Source organism: Varroa jacobsoni, unplaced genomic scaffold (genome assembly GCF_002532875.2).
Source record: "Varroa jacobsoni isolate VJ856 unplaced genomic scaffold, vjacob_1.0 scaffold_1468, whole genome shotgun sequence".
Taxonomy (NCBI): domain Eukaryota; kingdom Metazoa; phylum Arthropoda; class Arachnida; order Mesostigmata; family Varroidae; genus Varroa; species Varroa jacobsoni.
Genome location: NW_019214370.1, coordinates 459,205 through 479,513, shown reverse-complemented (window position 1 = coordinate 479,513; position 20,309 = coordinate 459,205). Strand labels below are relative to the sequence as shown.

The 20,309-nt window shown below is 39.2% G+C and overlaps 3 protein-coding genes across 4 annotated transcripts; 1 reads left to right on the top strand and 2 right to left on the bottom strand.

Moving 5' to 3' along the window:
* Window positions 1-2,006: 2,006 nt before the first annotated feature.
* Iswi (nucleosome-remodeling ATPase imitation SWI) lies at window positions 2,007-9,681 on the bottom strand. Its single transcript, XM_022850537.2, has 7 exons — window positions 9,418-9,681; window positions 7,845-8,044; window positions 7,547-7,675; window positions 7,146-7,318; window positions 6,017-6,858; window positions 4,137-5,399; window positions 2,007-3,987 (listed from the first exon to the last, which is right to left on the bottom strand). Exons 1-7 carry the CDS (start codon window positions 9,490-9,492, stop codon window positions 3,454-3,456), a joined length of 3,216 nt encoding a protein of 1,071 aa, XP_022706272.1. The 5' UTR covers window positions 9,493-9,681; the 3' UTR covers window positions 2,007-3,453.
* Window positions 9,682-13,717: 4,036 nt separating this feature from the next.
* Window positions 13,718-16,187, bottom strand: LOC111270363 (uncharacterized). Of its 2 annotated transcripts, none has more exons than XM_022850541.2 (3): window positions 16,006-16,187; window positions 15,574-15,624; window positions 13,718-14,811 (listed from the first exon to the last, which is right to left on the bottom strand). In XM_022850541.2, the coding sequence occupies exons 1-3, from the start codon at window positions 16,043-16,045 to the stop codon at window positions 14,576-14,578; spliced, it is 327 nt and encodes a 108-aa protein (XP_022706276.1). In that variant the 5' UTR covers window positions 16,046-16,187; the 3' UTR covers window positions 13,718-14,575. The 2 variants fall into 2 exon arrangements, with proteins under 2 accessions (XP_022706276.1, XP_022706274.1); XM_022850539.2 differs by having other exon boundaries at window positions 15,493-15,624; window positions 16,006-16,185.
* Window positions 16,188-16,436: 249 nt separating this feature from the next.
* On the top strand, window positions 16,437-19,691 carry LOC111270378 (PCNA-interacting partner). Its single transcript, XM_022850564.2, has 2 exons — window positions 16,437-16,958; window positions 17,895-19,691. The coding sequence occupies exons 1-2, from the start codon at window positions 16,618-16,620 to the stop codon at window positions 19,315-19,317; spliced, it is 1,764 nt and encodes a 587-aa protein (XP_022706299.1). The 5' UTR covers window positions 16,437-16,617; the 3' UTR covers window positions 19,318-19,691.
* The last annotated feature ends 618 nt before the right edge of the window (window positions 19,692-20,309 follow it).

Sequence of the window (20,309 nt, the reverse complement as noted above, 5' to 3'; positions counted from 1 at the left end):
ATACTATTCGAAAGATAATATTGCTTCTATAGGAAACCACAAGTACACTAGTCAAAGGTCATTCATCATATTACTCTTATGCAGTTCGCTTTTATCCAAAACCGCACGCTTAACTTCAGCTTTATATTCCCAGTTAATCCCACACAAAAACGTCAACAGACTTCACAATATGTGAGTGTCCACACTATTAATCACGTCAAATACTTAATCATCGTTATTACCGTTGATCGATTCAATAGGAGACGATAGATTGCGATGACAAATAATTTGATACGACAGATCCTTATGCTTAATACATTAATGAGGACTGTAAGTGACGCCCTACATTTGTTTGGCTTTTCTCCTCCAAGGTATACGTAATCATCGACCATATTTGTCTACTAAGATCAACAATCCACATGGTGGAAATAACAATGATCACCGGCAGTAATAATATGACCCTTACAATAAAAACTCGGATATATGCTCCATGCAAATAACGTCGGAACCCCTTCTCCTTAATAACACTGATGTTATGCAATGACGGCAGAGGTTTTAGGCGATGTAACACGGTTGAGGCTAACGGCAGAGTTGATGACGTTGGAACTTGATTAGCTGCCACTGCTGCTGTCGAAGATTAGTAGATCGTGTTTTTTTACTTTCTTTAATGCTGCCGATGCTACCAAAATTTTCTTCGTCTTTGGGTAGCTGATTAGCCAGGTCGCCTTCAGCGGTGGATCTGTGTGCAAATGTGCTCGGATGTGTTCCACCAATTGGGTTTCCAATGCACGTCGATGAGGCGCTGTAGGATAACAGCGGTTGCTGAGACAATTATTGCTGCTTGATCGTTCTTGAGTCGATTTGTGCCAATTATTTAATTACCTTTTCCATCACATCCAGAAGGTGCAACATTACTGATGAGTCAAACGTTGTTCACGTTGTTTTTCGTTTTGTTGGCGACAGTTAGTGATGTAAGGCTAACGCAGTGCTAGGTGCCACTAGATACATTTGTCAGTTGGTTATCACTTCGGCTACTGAGCTGTGGCCGGATATTGTTTGCCATCATAAGGAAACTGCGTTTTAACTAAAAAAATTATCTTGAAACACTAATTTGGCTAGGTTGGCGTAGAAGTGGAAAAGCAGAATTTAATCGATAGCGTTCCTTCATTTCGTTTAAATTAAATGCTGTTGCATATGGCACATGTAAATTAACTATATATATAGTACGGTACTTTTCTTCCTTTTTACCTAATAATTCCTGTGCTCTCATTAATTACGTGATTAAACCTTCTAGAATCTCTGAAGAGGCGTTAGCGATTATTTTAAAAAAATACATCGTTTTATATGCAGCTTACTTCAAACTTTTAGTAGTTTAACTGAAATGTTAATTAATTAATTAAAATGAAAATGAATTTACTTGAGTCCTTGCTCAACTAATGTAACATATTTAATGTTGCATTCTTCCATCTGATACATATGCTTTTTTAATAACTAAACTTAGAAACAACCGCATTCCATGAAACACTTCACTGCATTTTGCAAAACATCCTGTTTACAAACCTTGATATTTGATAGGTTAGGCAAATGAAAAATATTATTTGCATTTCTCACCAGTGAAATTAAATATTCACTGGATCCCAAGATGTGTATTTCTCACAAATTACGCATTTATAAAGCTAATCCCCCACCGTGAAACTATTGGTGATGTGCGTTATCCATAAAAATATATGAAGTTAAGTGTCCAAGATAGTGACCTCTCTCTATGACACTTCGCAACTTTACAGCCAATACATCTACTAATTATTCTTTATTGATAAGCCCTAAGCTAATGAAAAACTTGACTTGGCAGTTTTCTCTGCACCTATAATAGCGTATGCTGCAGACTTCCTCTAAATGATTTCTATTCGTCTTTGTTTATTTACTGGTAACCGAAAACAAATTACTTCATAAGTCCATCTAACGGATGCTCCCTCTCACTAAAGCTGCAAAGTGCGAAACAACAACTCCCAGAATCCAAGTGAAAAAAGTTTTTTGTGACGAAACTGACAAATTTTATTATCATATTAGTATCAGTATATTCCCTGGTGTAAATGTCGTCCAAGGCCAGACATTATTACCTAAGTGTATCCAACAACGTCGCATTTCCTGATGTTCTTAAATTTTAACAGAGGTCAATTGTGAATGCGGGAGTGGATCTTAATGACAAAAACGCTGGATCTCAAGAAGCAATGCATATGTACAATATATACTATTATAGATCGTTTTGATGTGTATTGTGATGCCAGATCATCATTAAAAAAAAATAACCTATTTTCAAACACAGCAATCTTAAAAAGCCTTAAATTCGGATCTCGTATTATTATAGATAGCAATTCATGCCAGATGGGTCTAAACGAAGTAGCAAAATTTAATCCTTTTCCTCGTACTTAATTTTTACTAGAAATTTGAAACAAAAGTGAACACTACGAATGCATAATAGCGTCGAGCTAAATAAACTGGAAAATTTAATTAGGCCTCATGCTATCGGCATTCGGAATATCATTCGAATTTGTTTGGGATCGATGCTTGTATGGCCATACATTGCGTAAACTGTTGCACTTTTGACTTTCATCCATTTTCAGTTTTTGAGAAACGAAGGCGCTGAGTCGATTCGAACGAACGGATTACTTGACATTAATATTCAAGGCTCGTCGCTGAATAAACAGATATCTTCATTAAAATAAAGATAATTTATAATTATGTTCTACAATTGTTATAATAGTTAGTATTATTTATAGCTTATATGATCTCCTAGTGCATGAGTACGTGCACCATTACAGCTACCTAAACGTCGTAAGTTCACTTATTATCGTTTATCCTCATTTTCTACGTTTCACTTCAGGTAGAGGCATTTTATTCCTCTGCACACACTTAACGGCAGATCGTGAACACGAAGTACGGTAAAGCTTTTTTTTAGCTGCGCGCTTTACCGCTTACACTCCACTTATGTGTTTTCTAACGGCAGCTGGCTAGCCACAGCGGTTACAATGCCCAGCAGTTGTGCTCTTGAACCTGTAGCTCTTTTTTACTTTATTTCGCCGCTCTTTATCTTTCTTTATCAGTGGCTATCTGTCGTTAAGACTACATCATTTTTTTCATGTACTATTGTCATCTATTTACAGTAGAAGCAATATATATATATATATATATATATATATATATATATATATATATATTAGGAAGAATGTCACAATGTAATTTACGCGAGCAGAACCTAAACTACATGATTATCAATCAGTCAAATTCAGTTCCATGGGTGAAAAGTAAACAAAAAAGTTTTCTAGTTCTGCTGCTTTTCTCCACGCCACATCGCTTCGCCGAGTTCATCCGTCACAGCCCTATATAGCGGTCCGCTCGAGCTTGCGGTGGAAAATGGCTTCAAACGTTGCAAACTACGGTTTTAACGTGCCTCATGCCGTTTGTTTTCAAGCTTACTCATTTGTTTCGAGGTTTCTTCGACTTCGAGTCTGTGGATCCAACGGCGCCGCTTGACCTTTTCTGTGGCTTGGGGGTGCCTTGTCCACCCTGGTTAGTTGTGCCATTCGATGGCCTGCCCTTGCTCGAGTTATCCCGCTTCTTGCCTCCTTCGTTCTTCTCCTTTTCCTCTAGTTCCTGGTTTTCACGTTCGATCAATGTAATTAACGTGTTGCACCGTCGCTGGAGTTCAGTAGCCGTACGACTCTTGATGAACCAGTCGAAACGGAATTGTGGCGCTTGACGCACCGCGGCTCGGAGTTCGTCATAGACGTTGTCCGTCCGATCGAAACCCAGCTTATGTATCATGCAAACCAGGAAACGATCTTCTTCCTCGGTGTAGTTCTTGCCCTTGTTTGAGCCGTAAGCAATGCGCAACTGGTGGAACGGCGCGCGATAGCGAGACATTTTCGAATCGAGAGCTCGTTTAATACCTGCTCGACGCTGGATACGAGCCTCGCCCTTCTCTATTTGCGCCATAATCTTCTCAATATCCTATAAGATTATACCAGAAATCAATTTATGCGAGAGTATGTTAGATAGGAGGATAATGTCAAAAACTTACGATCTTAGTTATATAGTGACTGATTCACGTGACAAGGTCCTTAAACGCTAAATCTTTAATATCGATGGGTATCACTTACCTGTAATTCTTGGCAGCGATCCCAGAAGACCTGGGAATATTCGACAACCTCTTCTGGTGTTTTACCCTCGACATCGCGTGAGATGCTTTCGATGTCCTCTCGGCCGAATTTTTCATTTGCCTTAACGAATTGATTGAAATCCCTTCGGCTCCAATTGGTGAATCCTTCGGTAAGAAGGCGTTCCTTCTCGGCCACTTCCTCTTCAGTTAATGGCTCGGCCTCATCAATTTTTGCCTGTTCTTCCTGCTGAGCCCGGCGCGCATCCGCACCCAAATCAGGATTCTTCGCCACTTTGTAGTCGATGGTTTTACGGAAGTGATAAATTTCTTTGTCAAGCAGTTCGAATAGCCGTGGTGGAAAGAATTGGAAATCCTGAACATTCGGTTGCTTTGGTGGTCGAGGAGCTTTTGGTGCTTTGGGTTCAGATACCCTCAGTGCCTCACGGAAATATGCGTCTACCTGATAATTAGCGCGTCGCTCCCGTTTCGGTGGTTCGATCCAATTGAGCCCAGCGTTCTTTCCTTTCTCACGGAAGTCTTCACCTTCAAAGTTGTATACAGAATATTGTTTACCTTCAGAAGTGTCCATGGTGAAATTACGCAATGAACTTTCACCCATCTGCTCGTACCTCTTGTTTTCTTCTTCGGTCTTCTTTTCAGCTTTCAACAAGATAGCATCAATATCTTCGTCCGTAATTTCGCTTTCTTTAGAAGCAAAGATATGATCGGCACCATGACGAATCATACTCATCATTTCGTCTTTGCCAAGCTTATTTGTATTGTCAACGAGACGGCCTTGTTGGATGACCATCTTATCTAGACGAAGCTTGACTTCGGCCTTTTCGACAATACGCTCCTCGATCGTGTTTTCAGTGACGAATCGAAATACCTTGACTGGCTTCAGTTGACCGATACGATGGGCTCGATCCATAGCTTGCAAATCGGCTTGTGGATTCCAATCAGAGTCGTACAAGATGACAATGTCGGCGGTATACAGATTGATACCTAGACCACCTGCACGGGTTGACAACATGAATACGAATTTTTCACTGTTTGGCGCGTTGTAATCATTAATTGACTTTGTACGCTCTTCATGTGGGGTTTGTCCGTCCAACCTGCAGTACTGCCAATTGCGCCAGAAGCAGTAATCCTCTAAGATGTCCAACATACGCGTCATCTGGGCGAAAATCAATACGCGGCTACCCTGCTCCTTTAGACGGGGCAGAAGTTTGTCCAGTACAACCATCTTACCGCAGTTGTACACCTATGTAGAAAAAAGGGCAAAACAAAGATGTAAGATTAATTAACAATTACGTATTTAACAATAAATTATTTTTAATTACGTAATAAAGTTATTGTTACTAATAAAGCTGATGACTTAGGTTATAGTAAATATTGAAACATTTTTCAAAATACATGGAAATGTCAGTATGCTATCGCACACCCATCGTAAAATTCCTTCGATGAGTGCCAGTTGCCGCAGAGTCGGCACACACCATATTGATGTACGAGCGGAGTATCGGCCAAGACGACGTGACTCCTGCCGAACGACCTTCTTTCGCTCGATTTCAAACGAACATTATAAAAATATCGATCTAAATAAAAAAAACACGGCGCGCTGCACCATTTGTAGAAGAAAACGTTCCTTCCCCTCCCCCTCCTTTAATTTATTGATAATACCTTATAAACTCTCTCATTAATTACAGGACTTAACATTAAGCATTTGCGTTGGGGAGCACTTTATTTGAAAAAAAAACACTCAGTACTAAAATAGTGCAGCATGATTGACGTGAAATGTAGGTGTTTCATATGCTTCCTTTGAGTAACAAATTCTACATGTATAAAAGAAATGGCATAACGCAAAATGAAGTAAATACGAACCAGGTGTTCGTCAGTCGTAAAAGGCGGTCCGGGCTCTGCTCCATCGAACAAGTACGGATGGTTGCAACATTTCCGCAGCTGCATGAGGATGTTAAGCAAACGCATCTTGTCCACTTTGCCGGCGCCGTTCACGATATCGATATCTTTCATGAGACATTTTGTATACCATTCGCGTTGCATTTTACTCAAGCCAACGTAGATTTTCACCTCCTTCTTTGGTGGTAAACGTTTTTCGACTTCGCTTTTCAAACGACGTAGAAGAAAAGGTCGTAGCACAGCATGGAGTCGTTCTACTAGGGTTTGATCGCCGAACACGGAATTGGTACTGAACCATGAGTCAAAATCTTCGGATGAGTTGAACACATCAGGCAGCAGAAAATTAAGCAAGGCCCACAGTTCATGCAGATTGTTCTGCAAAGGAGTACCGGTTAGCAGGAGACGATTTGTTGTCTTGAATTCACGCACGATTTCCGAAAGTTTGCTTTTTTCATTCTTGATACGGTGAGCCTCGTCAATAACGAGGTAGCTCCAGTTGAACTTTTTAAGGACGCCTTTCTCACGAATAACCATTTCATAGGTGGTGATAAGAACGTCCCATTTCTCGGCCATCATAACATCACGGATAAGTGTGTTACGTGATTCCTGATCACCGATCAGAATAACAGTACGTAAAGATGGACACCAACGAGCGAATTCCGCCTCCCAGTTAGCTAATGTCGACTTAGGAACCAGTACCATATGTGGTCCGTTAATATTACGGAAATGTTTCATGTAACCCAGCAGCGAGATTGTCTGGAGTGTTTTTCCGAGACCCATTTCATCGGCTAGGATACCATTAATACCTGCGCAAATAAAGCGAAATAGAATCCATATGTTTCTGGTTCCAAGTAACCATGTAGTTTTTTTTAAAAACAACATATTTGGGCTAAAATCCGCCAGACAGAACACTACTTAACATAATGACTGTACATCCAATACCATAATGCGAGAGCAACAAGTAAAACCCTTTAATCACTTTTTAGTTAACTACTATTAGCAAGCTAGTAAAGTCTTCGACTATGAGGTGCTACTTAAGATGCTTGCCTACTCTGGCAGTGAACATAAGTGAGTAAACAAATGATGCACTTACCATTCTCATAAAGGGAAATCATCCAGTTGAGTCCACGAATTTGATAATCTCTTAGCTCTCCGCCAGTGATGTATTTGGGGCTCTCGTCGAATCGCACAAATGAAGGCTCCTGGGCATTCGACGTAGCCAAAAGCTCTTCGTCCTCTTCTTGTTCCGTCATACGATGACGATGGCTGTAGAGAAGGAATCATGGACGGCGTAAGATCATCTAAACAATGTATACGTTCTTTTGGTTACATGACAGAGTACAGATCTGAACTAATCGACTGCTAAACGATTTATTCGTTCACCAACCGTGATAAAACGGTATTTGAGAAAGAAAGTATCAGTATAACACATGTGCAATGTTATTTGCTTAAAATTATTTCATTTAGAGAAGGAAGAGCCAAAGGTTAACTTACTCTCCCTCAGGTGCTTTTGGAGTCTTTCTGGGCCTGCCTTTGGGCTTTCCACTGGCAGTTTTATTGCCCGACTGCGAGTTCTGCATAAAATGAGAAAAAATCTCCGTTTGTTGAAGAAGATAATCGAATCTGTAAATGGTAAACATAAACATAATACAAATTAAATAACAAATAACACAGATAAATTTTTTCAACTCTTATAATTCTTTCATTTCGCTAACTACCAGAACCTTTCATGTATTTTGGCTTTTGAGTACATGTAAACTGACATGTCAAGAACGTTTCACCGTACACGTACCGGTTACTGCGATCTTTCTCAACGCGTTGGTTGAATTCGGCCGAATCCTTTTTGAGATCCTTGAGGGAGCTGATTGGTGGTGGAGTTAGTTTCTCGAGAGAAGGTCGTGTATCCCCTACATCTTCATCTACACCTTCAGCCTCGTCCTCATCCTTAGTATTCTCCTGGCTTTCCTCAACGTCACCACCATCTTCGCCCGACTAAAAAAAAACCAGCAGCCATAGATCCACTTTTTAGTTATATTATTTGAAAAATAAATCTCGATTCTGCTTACTAGTTATTGACTGAAACAATTTTTATAGCTGAAGGTTCTCTTTATAGACATGTTCTTTAAAAACAAGATTCAACTTTAAAAGATAACACTAATAATACTTTTCTAAAGGTTTCTAATATAGGCATTACATCTCGGTACAACGATCTCGAGTTATCAAAAATAATTTGACTTGTCTTCCGTTAAAAATAATAGTTGTGCTTTTTGTGTTGATTTTATGTAAACGACAGAGTTATAGTAGTTGTCATGGATCGTAACGTTCATATTGTTTTTGACTGGATGACAAAGTCTGTTTCCACTGATATGCAAGAAATTGCAAGCTTGGATTTTCTGATATCTTGCATTTAAAAAGGAACTGTTTTTTTTACCTCAGAAGCATATAAGTGAAAATCTTGTCAACTTAGTGCACAACAGAGCTATTCCTATGCGTCCATAACATTGGATATGAAAGAAAGCGACGATAGAAGACGACGAAGAACCCACTCAAAAATCTCTTGAAATTTTTAATGTTTCTAAAACTTTATATAAATATATAAAGTAATATATGTTCCAAAAATAATAGTGGTTATTTGCCTTGATTTAAACATTACGAAATCAGGGGGAACAAAAGTGACAGCAAAACTCGCCCGGCTCTTACAAATCAAATGTCAGAAGAATTCGCGCTTCGAGAGTTGATATGGAATTTTAGTAGCAGAAGTATTGCATAACAAGAACGAAACAAATTAATGTAAAGTTCATTCAAATGAGTCAGAATCTTAAAAAGTCCTTAAAAAGCAGTCATCTACTGTCTCAGAGGTCGCTTTTCCATTCACTTTTTACAATAAAGTGCAGGAAGTTCCGGAAATTGATATGACGACGAACGACAGAGTAGCCGGAGTTAAATTATTTATTCGTTTCTTTTTTAGAACATAGACGTTGATCACACGAGGTCTGCAGATGAGGTTTGCCCAGCAGAGGCTTATGACACATTATGACTTTAGCCCCTTTCCCTTGTTCGTTCCCGCCAACGGATAGCCTGTACAGAAAGCAAGCCTCTCTCTCGATGTAAGTCGAGCTCACGATCGACCAAGAGTACTGACAAAGGTGTACATTCCAGCTGTTATTATTAGCGATTTGTGCAGTCCGGAAAACGCTGTATGGAGCATCAGAGCGGGTAAGCCTCGCAACCGGCGTTCGCAACACAACTGACCAGCCGATGCTGGATACAATGGCTGTTGGTCATAGACCGTATACACACTCATACGGAGCTCCAATGAAGCCCGACTGAGCAAGGCGTCCATCCCCCTCAAGCCATTATCATACCTTTTCCGATGCCGGCTGTTCCGGACTCGCTTCAGCACGTTCCCCCACATCCATGGGTTCTTCCTCGGCACTCATTCCTTTGCCGTGAACCACCTTCGTCGACGACGCAGCACAAACGACACAAAAACACGCACAAATTAGTTAGAAAACACGACCAAAGACAACCGTGGTAGCTCACAAAACGCACGCGTCTGCTCGAAGCCACCACCTACTGCAGTCTCCTTACGCCGACTGATGGGCCAATGGGCAAGCGGCTAGTCGGCGCTGGTTGCGGCGGCTATTGTTGTGATGCTGAGTTCGGTCTCGAGCAGACGATTTTTATCGCCGATTGGATCAGTCAACAGTGCCGAAAGGGTCGGCCCGATTCTGGCGCCAAAAATACAAATCCGCTAACTTAGCGGGAAAAACCCTGTAACTTTTGAGTGAAATACCTCTTAATCTATCTGTGACAATAATATCTGGCTGTACATTTGTAATAGGGAAACAACGTCATCAGTTGGCCGAATTATTTTTATGGAACCGACCGTAAATATATTTTATTGTATAATGGCCGCCATGATGTAAAATACCGATAATTTATGAATATACCAATACAACCGAAATGGGTGACTGCGCCAGACAAAAGACCGAAAACCTACATAAGAAAACGCTATATAAAATAATTATACGTAATTATATTACATACTATTTTTATAACATAATTATTGTGTTACAAAAAAAAGAGAAGACTAAGATACTGCTGTTATGATTACTGAAATGGCTCCTATTAGAGAAGCAAAAACAACTTTTTTTTTTAGATTTTTATGCTGTTGCCTGCGCTTTAGGAATTTGATTTGAGATACGTTTATTTGTACATACCAAATACATTTTCCTAAAAAGAGATGCTGCTCTGAACGATGCATTATGGATGAGAAGACTACTGATAAGAAGGAAAAAATGCCATGTTTGACGTAAAATTAAGCGAGTAGCTAGGATACTGATACCGCATTGAAGCTTAGCATACTATAGTAAACCTTTAGTGTAAAATATGTGCCGTTTTGTATCATCATAGAGAGCTTAACGTAAGCTAAAACTAGTTTACATCCTCGAAAACGCAGTTACCTCAAAGAAAAAGAAACATATAAGATGATAATCGATTTTGTTTGGGATATTCGCTAAGATAGTTAAGCTATATACAGCACGTCTACAATATATAGATATATTTTTAGAAGCGTAATTTGAGGAAAAACCAACATGAAACCTCCATAGAAATTAACCGGAATTAATATAATCAAAGGAACCTGAAATAAAAGTTATATTAAGTCAGTCGGTATAAACTGTGATAAATATCTGTTTCATTAAACTTTGAATTAAAAAACAAAGAAAGTGTTGCAGCAATTTATTGGCCTTCGAGATGCAGTTGTACTGACTTGAACTGCATAGCGTTCATTCGGATCTTATCACTCGAAGTTCCAGCAGAAAAATTGCGCTGGACCAATATAATTACCTTCTTGGAATGAATGCGGTAAACATCATATTCGATGTTGGATCGAGTACTATATTTTGCGTGTTCTATATCTCATATGCCGTTAAACATTACTTCAGATGGGTGGTCGCAGCACAAGACGAACTGTGTCTAGAAGCGGATTCAAACAAAGAATGTTTTTACGTTTGTTATGCAAACACATTAGTTATTGCACTATTACGGGAGAAACCTAGTAGCTAACTGGAGAAACCAACAGCTAACGGTACCAACATTAACTCTAGCAAGCACCACCATTAGCTGTTGGTTTAAAAGATTCCGGAGAATAGATTTTGAATTTCAAAATGAGTTGAATAAGTGAAATAGCACCTGCGAAAAAAAATAATGAAGTGTAGAGAGCTATGGCGGAAATTGATTCACCTAAATATGACCAGGTGTTACCATTCAAATATGGTGTAAACAGAAGTATTTCCTTTATTTACGTCGGTCAAATAAGTATCGTAAAGAAAGAACTAAACAAATATCAGATTTGAGCGGAAATTAAAAATAAGGGTGGAAAGATACCTACCTTGTCCTCATATCACAGTAGTTCCAAACTTTCAGCAAGTTGTTACTTCTGATGCAAATTAGTCTTTTACGGCGATCGCAATCTACTACATCAGCGGGTCGTGCTGAACCACTTGGACATTAAGTCAAAGCAAATGTACAGCTGCAATATATTACGGTATGTATCTGGTGGTCTAACGCGGGTTTTCGCTTATTGCAGATTCATGAGTCCTGGTTTGTCGACTGCGTCTAAAGTGTACCGTAACTAATTGGATAAGATGATGAATAAATTATTAAACAGTAGATAGAGGTTAACCGCTATTTTTGCACAATAACAGTCAGCTTCATATCACAAGAACGACGGTATTGGAGGTGGAAATTGGAGGCTTCCTGTGAATTATTACACTCATCAGAAATCGTTCCAATCGATTACCTTCTGTTTCAAAATTCTAACATCTTCTAAGCAGAAAAATGGTTTTAATCTCAACATAATTCCAAAATCGCCTTTCGAGACTTTATAGACTTTTGTACAGAATACAGAAGTTACCATGCAACTAATAGAAAATTATGTACGTTTGAAGCCTAAAGCCTCTTCTATCGCATTTTACACTAAGTAACATAGTGCAAAAACTACTAGATTAATATCTCTGATATTGCGGCCGATTTTAAGTTAGTTCGGAAGATCGCATGTTATACTGTGAGTAGCGTGTGCTTCGGCAAAAATAACCTTCAGCTATACTTTTAATCGGAGTTTTCTTATATGAAATACTCGACGTAATAATTATTAAACCCTCAAAAGGAGACTGCCTGTACCTTTACCAATCAAATCAGCTTAGACTGGATCATCAGCTCGCGACACGTCCCTCTATGTTTTGAGTTTTACGTTTGGTTTTGCCACTAGACATTCGCTGGCTGATTCCCAGTACAAAACGAAATGTGCACATGCTCGGGTTCGAACCTAGACCACAACGTATTCCTAACATTTGTAGATGATTACGTTACCCACTAGATACTCACCGGATTTATATTACGTTACAAAGAGGTGTAACCTACGGTCTGGAATACATATTATAATCGATAACATATATTCTAGGCAGTACATCATTCATGGCCAATGTTAATCTAAACTTCTTATATTAAAATTACTATATTAAAATATGTTTTTCTAGTTAAACATGTATAGTAATCACTGCGGACGAATTCACCTTGGCATGTATGCTCATATTTTTTAATTCGGTTACTTAAGTTATGAAGCTTTCAAATAGCCTACACGATCTTTACAAGCCTACTTTTGGATTAAAATTCGAAGTACCAAGTCTGTGGGTAATATTATGTTCAGACAATTATTAAGGGAAGTTAAGGCACATTTGTAAAATGAGCCTGGTAGTGAAGCACGCTCTGCGCAACGACAGCTAAGCTTAACTGCAGCTTCAGAAGGGAGAAACCATTACTATTGACAATGATTAGTTGTAAACATTAAGAGAAAACCCGTATGCAACTTCATATGTAATACACGATGATACTGATTATTTCTTTTAGCACTTAGAACACAACGATGTTTTCGACGTATCGACAAAACAAACTAGCAGCTTCAGTCGATGCTATATGTCAGGTTATCCTTTTTATAGCTACTTCTTGAGAAGCTTTTTATCCACAGGTAAATAATAAATGCATACCAATCATATATATTATGCTGTTCCCTAGAACAAAGAATATAGTCTATACTTTTCAGATGCGATATGCCTGATACGTTTAGGCCTCTTTATGTTTTGAGTTTTAGGTTCGGTATCGCCGTCAGACATTCCATCAGACGCTTAGGCCTACTAAAAAGCAAGTATTCAATCAAGAACTAGCAACTGAAGGATTCTATGGGTCAACAGGTTTAGTCGTCAAGGCTAACAGCTTGAAAAACTTCCCATCTTGCCCCTAATTAGACTTGTGCAGTTTGATATCCGAATGAATCCTCATGCGATAACTTTAATTCGCTTATTGTCTAATGCAGTCTCTAACAGGTAGCTGGGGAAAACCTAAAGCAAAATATTTTCCATATATTTAAAATTTATTTTTCCGGAATGATTTTAGAAATTTCTGTTTAAAATCTGTTTTGCTTAAGAACGTGTTCCCGGCTGTTTTACCCCTTGTTTGCATGCATATGGCAGGCCTTTCAGTCTCACTTCACGACAAAAACTAACATTGTAATTTCACAAAGCCAGTACGTCCGAGTTTTAAATATCAGCTCAGTAAAACTAGTCAATTAAGATCCTAGTAATAACAAAAGAGAGAACAACTGAGTCGTTTTAGACTCATAATTTATGGCTTTATTAACATGTGTACATACATACATATATATATATAAAGAACCTGTTGCAGGGTCTCAAGAAGAGTCACCTAGAAAAATTATGTAAGAATACACGGACAGCAACAATTTTTGCTTTCTGTACATTGTTAAATAAAACTAAAAGCCTTAAAACAAATTCCATGATCAAATCCTGCTAACCTTGCATCCTTGCAGGGATGCCGGAATGTTGATAGGTACAGATTACGGATTAACTCATTACTTAGCCAAAGTTAAACGGTTTCAAATAAACGAAATTTGGGAGAGAGGTAAAAAGCAACCTCTTGTACATGATATCTCGCGAACCTATATATGAATTAGACAATAGTAGAGACAATATTCAAGCACTGTGTTGCCCTCGCCTGCCTCTAGCTCCTACGGTTTTGAGCGCGTGGTGCAAATATCTCTAATCTTAAACTCAGCAAGAACGCTGCCACCTTCTTATTCTTTTTTACAAGACATTTACAAGATATTTACATGTCGTTTACTCCGATCTCACGTAATTTCAATGGAAACAAGCCACATATTACATAATAACGCTAGCACAAAGACAGCTTGTTCTATTTAAACAAACAGTTCTGCTTGTGTATATCTCTCTATGAAAATCTACGTACTTCCGCTTATGTTTTGCTTTTTTCAGCAGTTGACACCGCTTTCTGACATTATATCGCAAAGGACGCGGCTAGAGTCTGTGCTGCTAAACAGTAGCACACCATATTCTGTTATCTATTGGCTATAAAGACTATTCAAGATCATTTTTGTCCATATGCCTGATTCATAATCCTTTTTTTCAATTAACTGCACTAAGTAGTATATTAGGGAAAATTGGTGAGATTGTAGTCTACTCCCGGAGTGGCTGGCCGACCATCAGGCTCGCCGTCGGCCTCGGGCTCACCTTCGACTTCGGCATCGCCTTCAACCATCTCGACCTCACCCTCACCCTCAACTTCTTCTTCCTCTTCGTTGCTATCATCCTCCTCTCCTTCTTCGTCCTCTTCGTCGTCCTCTTCTTCCTCCTCGTCCTCGAATTCTACTTCCTGACAAGTTTTACCTGAATTAAGAAGATCAGCATAGAAAAGAATGAGTGAAAAAAACCAGAACGAATTAACAGGTACACGTTCTTGTATAGAGGTGTAGTCTTATAAGTACTTATAAAAAAACCCGCCACGTACAGCAACCATCACACGATGAAAGAAACCTATCTTACTTTTGCATTGTTTCAACTGTTTGTTTGTGAATCTCTAAAGAATAACACAATCGCAATACTAAAGGACTTTAACCTCTTACTCGTGATGTTTTTCGAAGGTTGGTAAATTACAACGATTTCGTTGTCTCAAAGATAGATGACATTAAATCACACGGGCCTTTGTTAAATGCCAATGTGTGTGTGATAATAAAGTAATTTGCAAAAAAATATTGCATTAAAGATATTACTTGTTGCATTAAACTTATAATAGAGTAGCATCTAAATTTGGGCTTTTCGTTAATGTTCGCATTTTTCCCAGCTGCGTATGTGATATATGCAGGATCAAATCCAAAATCATTATGCGAGACTGCTTTTCCTTGTACTACTGCTGAATCACTTAGAATGGCTCTAAAACGAAAACTATTAATATAATACTCTATGCATGTCGAAGTATAATCAGTATAGAGCTGTAATGCCTGCAATATGAAGGAAACTGGTGATAATGTTTGAATTATCATAACAATAAAGCCTTTCGAAGAATTCTACCTATGGGAATAAACTCTTGGTTGGCATGAACGATTTTATCGAGAAAAGCAACATGACGCCGTTCCTCCGCCGCCAGCTCACCATCATCGAGACCAGCCTCCTCTGCTGATAACCACTGCATGTCCACAAGGGCTGAAAAGCATGACAGCTAAATGTTATTATCCACTGAGTTTGTTAAAATTGTTTGGAAGTATGTGTCTTTTTTGTTAAGGTCCTGTAATATGTAACCAGCTATATACATCAGCAGTGTATATAGCTGGTTACACACTACAGTTGTCAAAAAGCAAACATTGATGACTTCGGCACGCTCTTATGTTTACTTACGGATTGTCTACGGTTAGTGTCGACAAAATAAAGAGTGCAAATGAAATATCTAGATAGGTATTAATGGACTACAATTCACAAAAGTTCAAAAAAAGAATCATCATGGTGAAATGTTGTTCCCTTTGAACAGGAAAAATATTTTGGCTTTTTTTTGTTGTTCAGTACAATCATGTTTTGAAGGCGACTTACGAGGAAGTTCAGAAGAAAATCGCGGCTTCTGCCAAGTCATGTTTACATGAAAAGTTCTGCGGTAATGTTTATAAAATGTATCTTGCTTTCAGAAGGAAAACAAATCAATTTCTATTTACTAAAATAAGCGCTATCACACATTCACCTTTGGCATTGGAAATTCGAATGAACTGACGTAGAGCAAGCAGGGTTGTAAACATCTGATTGGGCGGAGCGATATCATCAGCAGAGACAAAATGAATGGTTCGGGTCTTAAGAACGTTGTAGCTTAAAAGTATAGAGCTATCCCACGAACGCTTGCGCTGCACTTTACTATAAAACATATGTTTTTTCAATATAAGGATTCAACAAACGTAAATACTCACTTGGGCGCTAGCTGGCGTTTCGGAAGCAAGGACCAAACCGGCTTACGGCGCCAACTCAGTATATCCTAACGGTTATTAGATGCATTGTACTCTCGTTACGTTAACGGTTTCGCGTTAATCATTAGCTCTATAACAGAGCAACAGCAAACAAGCTCAAACAAATTGATGTATTTGAATTCGTTCATAACAGTGATTGCAAGCTAAGATCTTTTTCTAGTTAGTGTAACTAGATGCATTTTTTATTAGGATGGAAGTGATATTGTTCGAGAATTTCGGCGCGGCTCATGCTGATAGCGTTCGCCGTTTTCTACCATCATCAGCAAAGGTTCTTCGAACGGAATGTCTTGAAGATGCCACTCAGCCAACGATAGTCGAGTTTCTGATAGGATTGGCAAGAAACCATAACCTGCTTCCGTCTTGGCAGACCACTCTCTTATCTCATCAGGAATTCTTTGAGAGTTTGAAGGTTGTCTGCGCCCGTTTAAATCAGGAGGAACATGGAAATTTTTCGGTTTCGACGTCGGATGTTATTTCCGCTCAGGTCAACTACTTTCTCGGCGAAGATAATCCAAAGACCATAGGTTACAAGTGTGTACAGTAGATTAATCATTTTAATTAAATCGTTTCAAAGTTGTAAGCAGATAGGCTTAGGCGATGCGTACGGTGTCTTCGTATTTATATTGTAGTTACACATTTAAGGACACCCTCCGGGTAGACGATAATAATATGCAGTAAAATTTTTCAGGTTTTTCCGGAACAACGACTTAGTTACTGTGTCCTTTTTTTTCTATTAATTTGTACACTGTGTGTCAAATGAGGATCACAGCGGTACATACGTTGATGGACATATTCGCAAACCTACCTACCTTGAACATGTTTCACATTGAGATCTTCAATAGAATTGTTAGTCGATTATTGTCCGGCCGCTTACTGAGCATCATCACTTAGTTAAACTATGAATTAGATTCAGTTGTATTTACTTGTCGTTGGTGGAACCGATATAATTCGATTTCAGCTATAATAGTACAATTTGGAGTTTGAGAGCGGCGCAAAACATTTTTGTCATGGCAAGGCGCAGATTCATGCTCAATTGACAATTGGGCGCTTTGTTTCGGAGCAACTTAAGAAAATCACTTATATACTCTTATTTTCCACAACGTAATCATTCAAGAGCGTTACTCTTGGCGCATACAGCTGGCGGGACGTAATCTTCGTCCGGCGAAGTTCAAGCTATTTATTGGACAGGCGCTCATACAAGCACCTTTCTACAGCGTCCTAAAGTGTTTGCCTTCTTAGAAATTATTGTACGAAGAGTGTGTGTATCTAAAGGAATAGTTTTACATGAAATACCGAAACCTTTCCAGCGCTATATGCATATATATATATAGACCTAAAAAAGATAATGGCAAGTCACCATATTGTATTTATTCGGAACGAGGAACCATTACTGTTGCTATATGATATAAACATAATCATGAAATACTCCACATTGACGTAATACAAGTATTCATTGAAACTTTTCAGAGCTTTCTTAAAGGAGTGCAATGTTATAGATCAGTTCGGCCTACTTCGTTTGCTAGAGAAAAATCGAACCGTTGTGGACGCAAGCCTCAATATGTCGTTTATCATCGAGGGTACTCTACGCACCGACTGGCACAAGTCCGTCGTCAACTTCCTTGCTAAAAACAAAATACTGAAACAATTGCAGGTCGAACTTCCCGTCGATGGCGACTGTAGCGAAATTTTGGAAAATCAGATTTTCTTCGAAAACGTCGATATCCTTACACCCAAGGACGTTCCAGTACAAAAGCACTCGCAATCCTTATCGTACGCGCTAGCTATCCTTAAATCATTTTTAAACCTTCTAGTCAACAGTCGCGATGAGGTGTCTATATCTTGCGCTCTTGCCTGTCCTCTAGTCAATCTTGGACACACCGCATTTACTATAATAAAACGGTCTTCTTCTGAAGTAAAGTCGCCTATTTACCAGTTTGTGCAATCCTATGTTATGAAGAAGCGGTTAGGTGGGCGTGGTTATGCCCCGGTAGTTGATTGTCCTGTCAAGGCCTACTTGAAGGAAATGACCGAATTCATTGATATTATGGACAGGCTGCAGACCTTTATTGAAGAATACCCAGCTGCTGTAGCTCTAAATAAAATCGTCAACTGTGTACTTACGCGCCTTTCCAAATCTATTCAGCAGAAAGCTTTCAAAAGTTCGATGGTAGACAAAGCTAGAGAAATCGTGCACGTACTGATTGAGCGTGTCAACAAATGTGATCAAACTGATTTGAACGTTGCTCCGGGCATTGTTGGCCGAGAGGCAATCCAAATGGTGCGAACGTTAGCTGACCAGTTGTCAGGCCTTGGGTATCACCAGAAAGCTGCTAAAGTCCTTTGTAGTCCGTTTTCTGCAGCCACTCCAAGCAAAACGCCGGTAGGTTCGCAGACCCTATTCAGGCTGTTCAAGTCGCCGGAGGAAGTTAAGGAGGACGGACTTGTGTCACTAGCCAAACGAGCACCTCTACCTGTAGTACGACCAAATCCGGTCATGTCGTTTAGTGTTCGCTACGAACCGGAACCGATGAAACGATTCACCGATGACCTCGATGCCGTCACAGACACTTCAAATCAAGCTGAATCTGGGGCTGGGTCAATGGAGCCATGTAATTTCATTACTAGGACTGTGGCCAAAACGGAATATTTGACCATTCGCAAAGCAAACATTTCGACACCTGTCCTTAAGCGATCTGTGAAACGAAAAGAGGTCACAGCGAGTGCGGGACTCAAAAAGAAACTGAAATTGGTTTCGGCTAACGATCCGGAAAATCAGCTCCTAAAAGTAAATCCTGAAAAAAGACCGAAAAAAGCTTCTAAAACCAAACAATCCAAGAACGCTGTGCCTCCCAATCAGCGTACACTAAATGCGTTTTTTGTTAAACTTTAACCAGCAATTCCAGGGACGTCCTTTGTGAGCAGAGGTTTAACTGTCATTGGCGATCAAGTCTAAGTTGTGATTTATGGAAATGTAACAGTCGTGCTCCGCATCCCAGCGTTTGGTCATCCGATGGAACTACCTACATAAGCAATACTGGCCAGTGGCCACGCTTGCTGGGGGCTCATCGTTTGACAAGTAAATAAATAAATGGAAATATAAGCAAACAAATCAGTTTGTATGATGTATAATTTTAGGTAGCTTGCGGAAATCACATATCGCACAAAGACTTTCCGTGCAGTAGAGACCTGAGTTAATTATTATTGACGCCTGTAAGAGTAATTATTAATTGTACCAAAATAAAAGCGTGTATATCCCACATAAAAGTGTGTGCCTGTTTCGATAACGGTATCTTTTTAGAACTTCGTTAAATTTCAATCATTTGCTTGTGCTCTGTGTGTTTTTATCAGTAGCAGTTTTTTTGCCACATTCGGAAGGCTTGTTGTTATTTACTCATCAAATGTAAAGACAAATACCGCCATGAGTGTAAATGTGCTTGTATTCACTCGGTATCGTAAAGTTTTACAAATAGAACCCAATTATATATTTACAATGCAAATCGAAAGATACGGCGGGGGCTTCAGCAGGCCACTTTGGCTTACTGATTTGGGTGGTGCTGCTTTTTCGTAAGCATGAGAGTATGTTTTCTAAATGTTGAAATACTGGCAAAAACAATCTATATAAATGTATACGTGCAATTAAATGAGTGGATCAGGTCTTTCCGTTTGCCTCACCATGTTGAGTACGTAGATCAACGTATGTACATGGTACACGATAGATCTACTTTCACTCTTCGAAATGGACTTCGTCAAATTTCCAACACCTGTCATCGAACGAATCATAGTAATTTGCCAAACTGATATTGGAGGCACACGACTAAACCGTTAAATTTTATGAAAAGGATTCGTCTTTATTACACTTCCACTCGAGTGGTAACAGCAAAT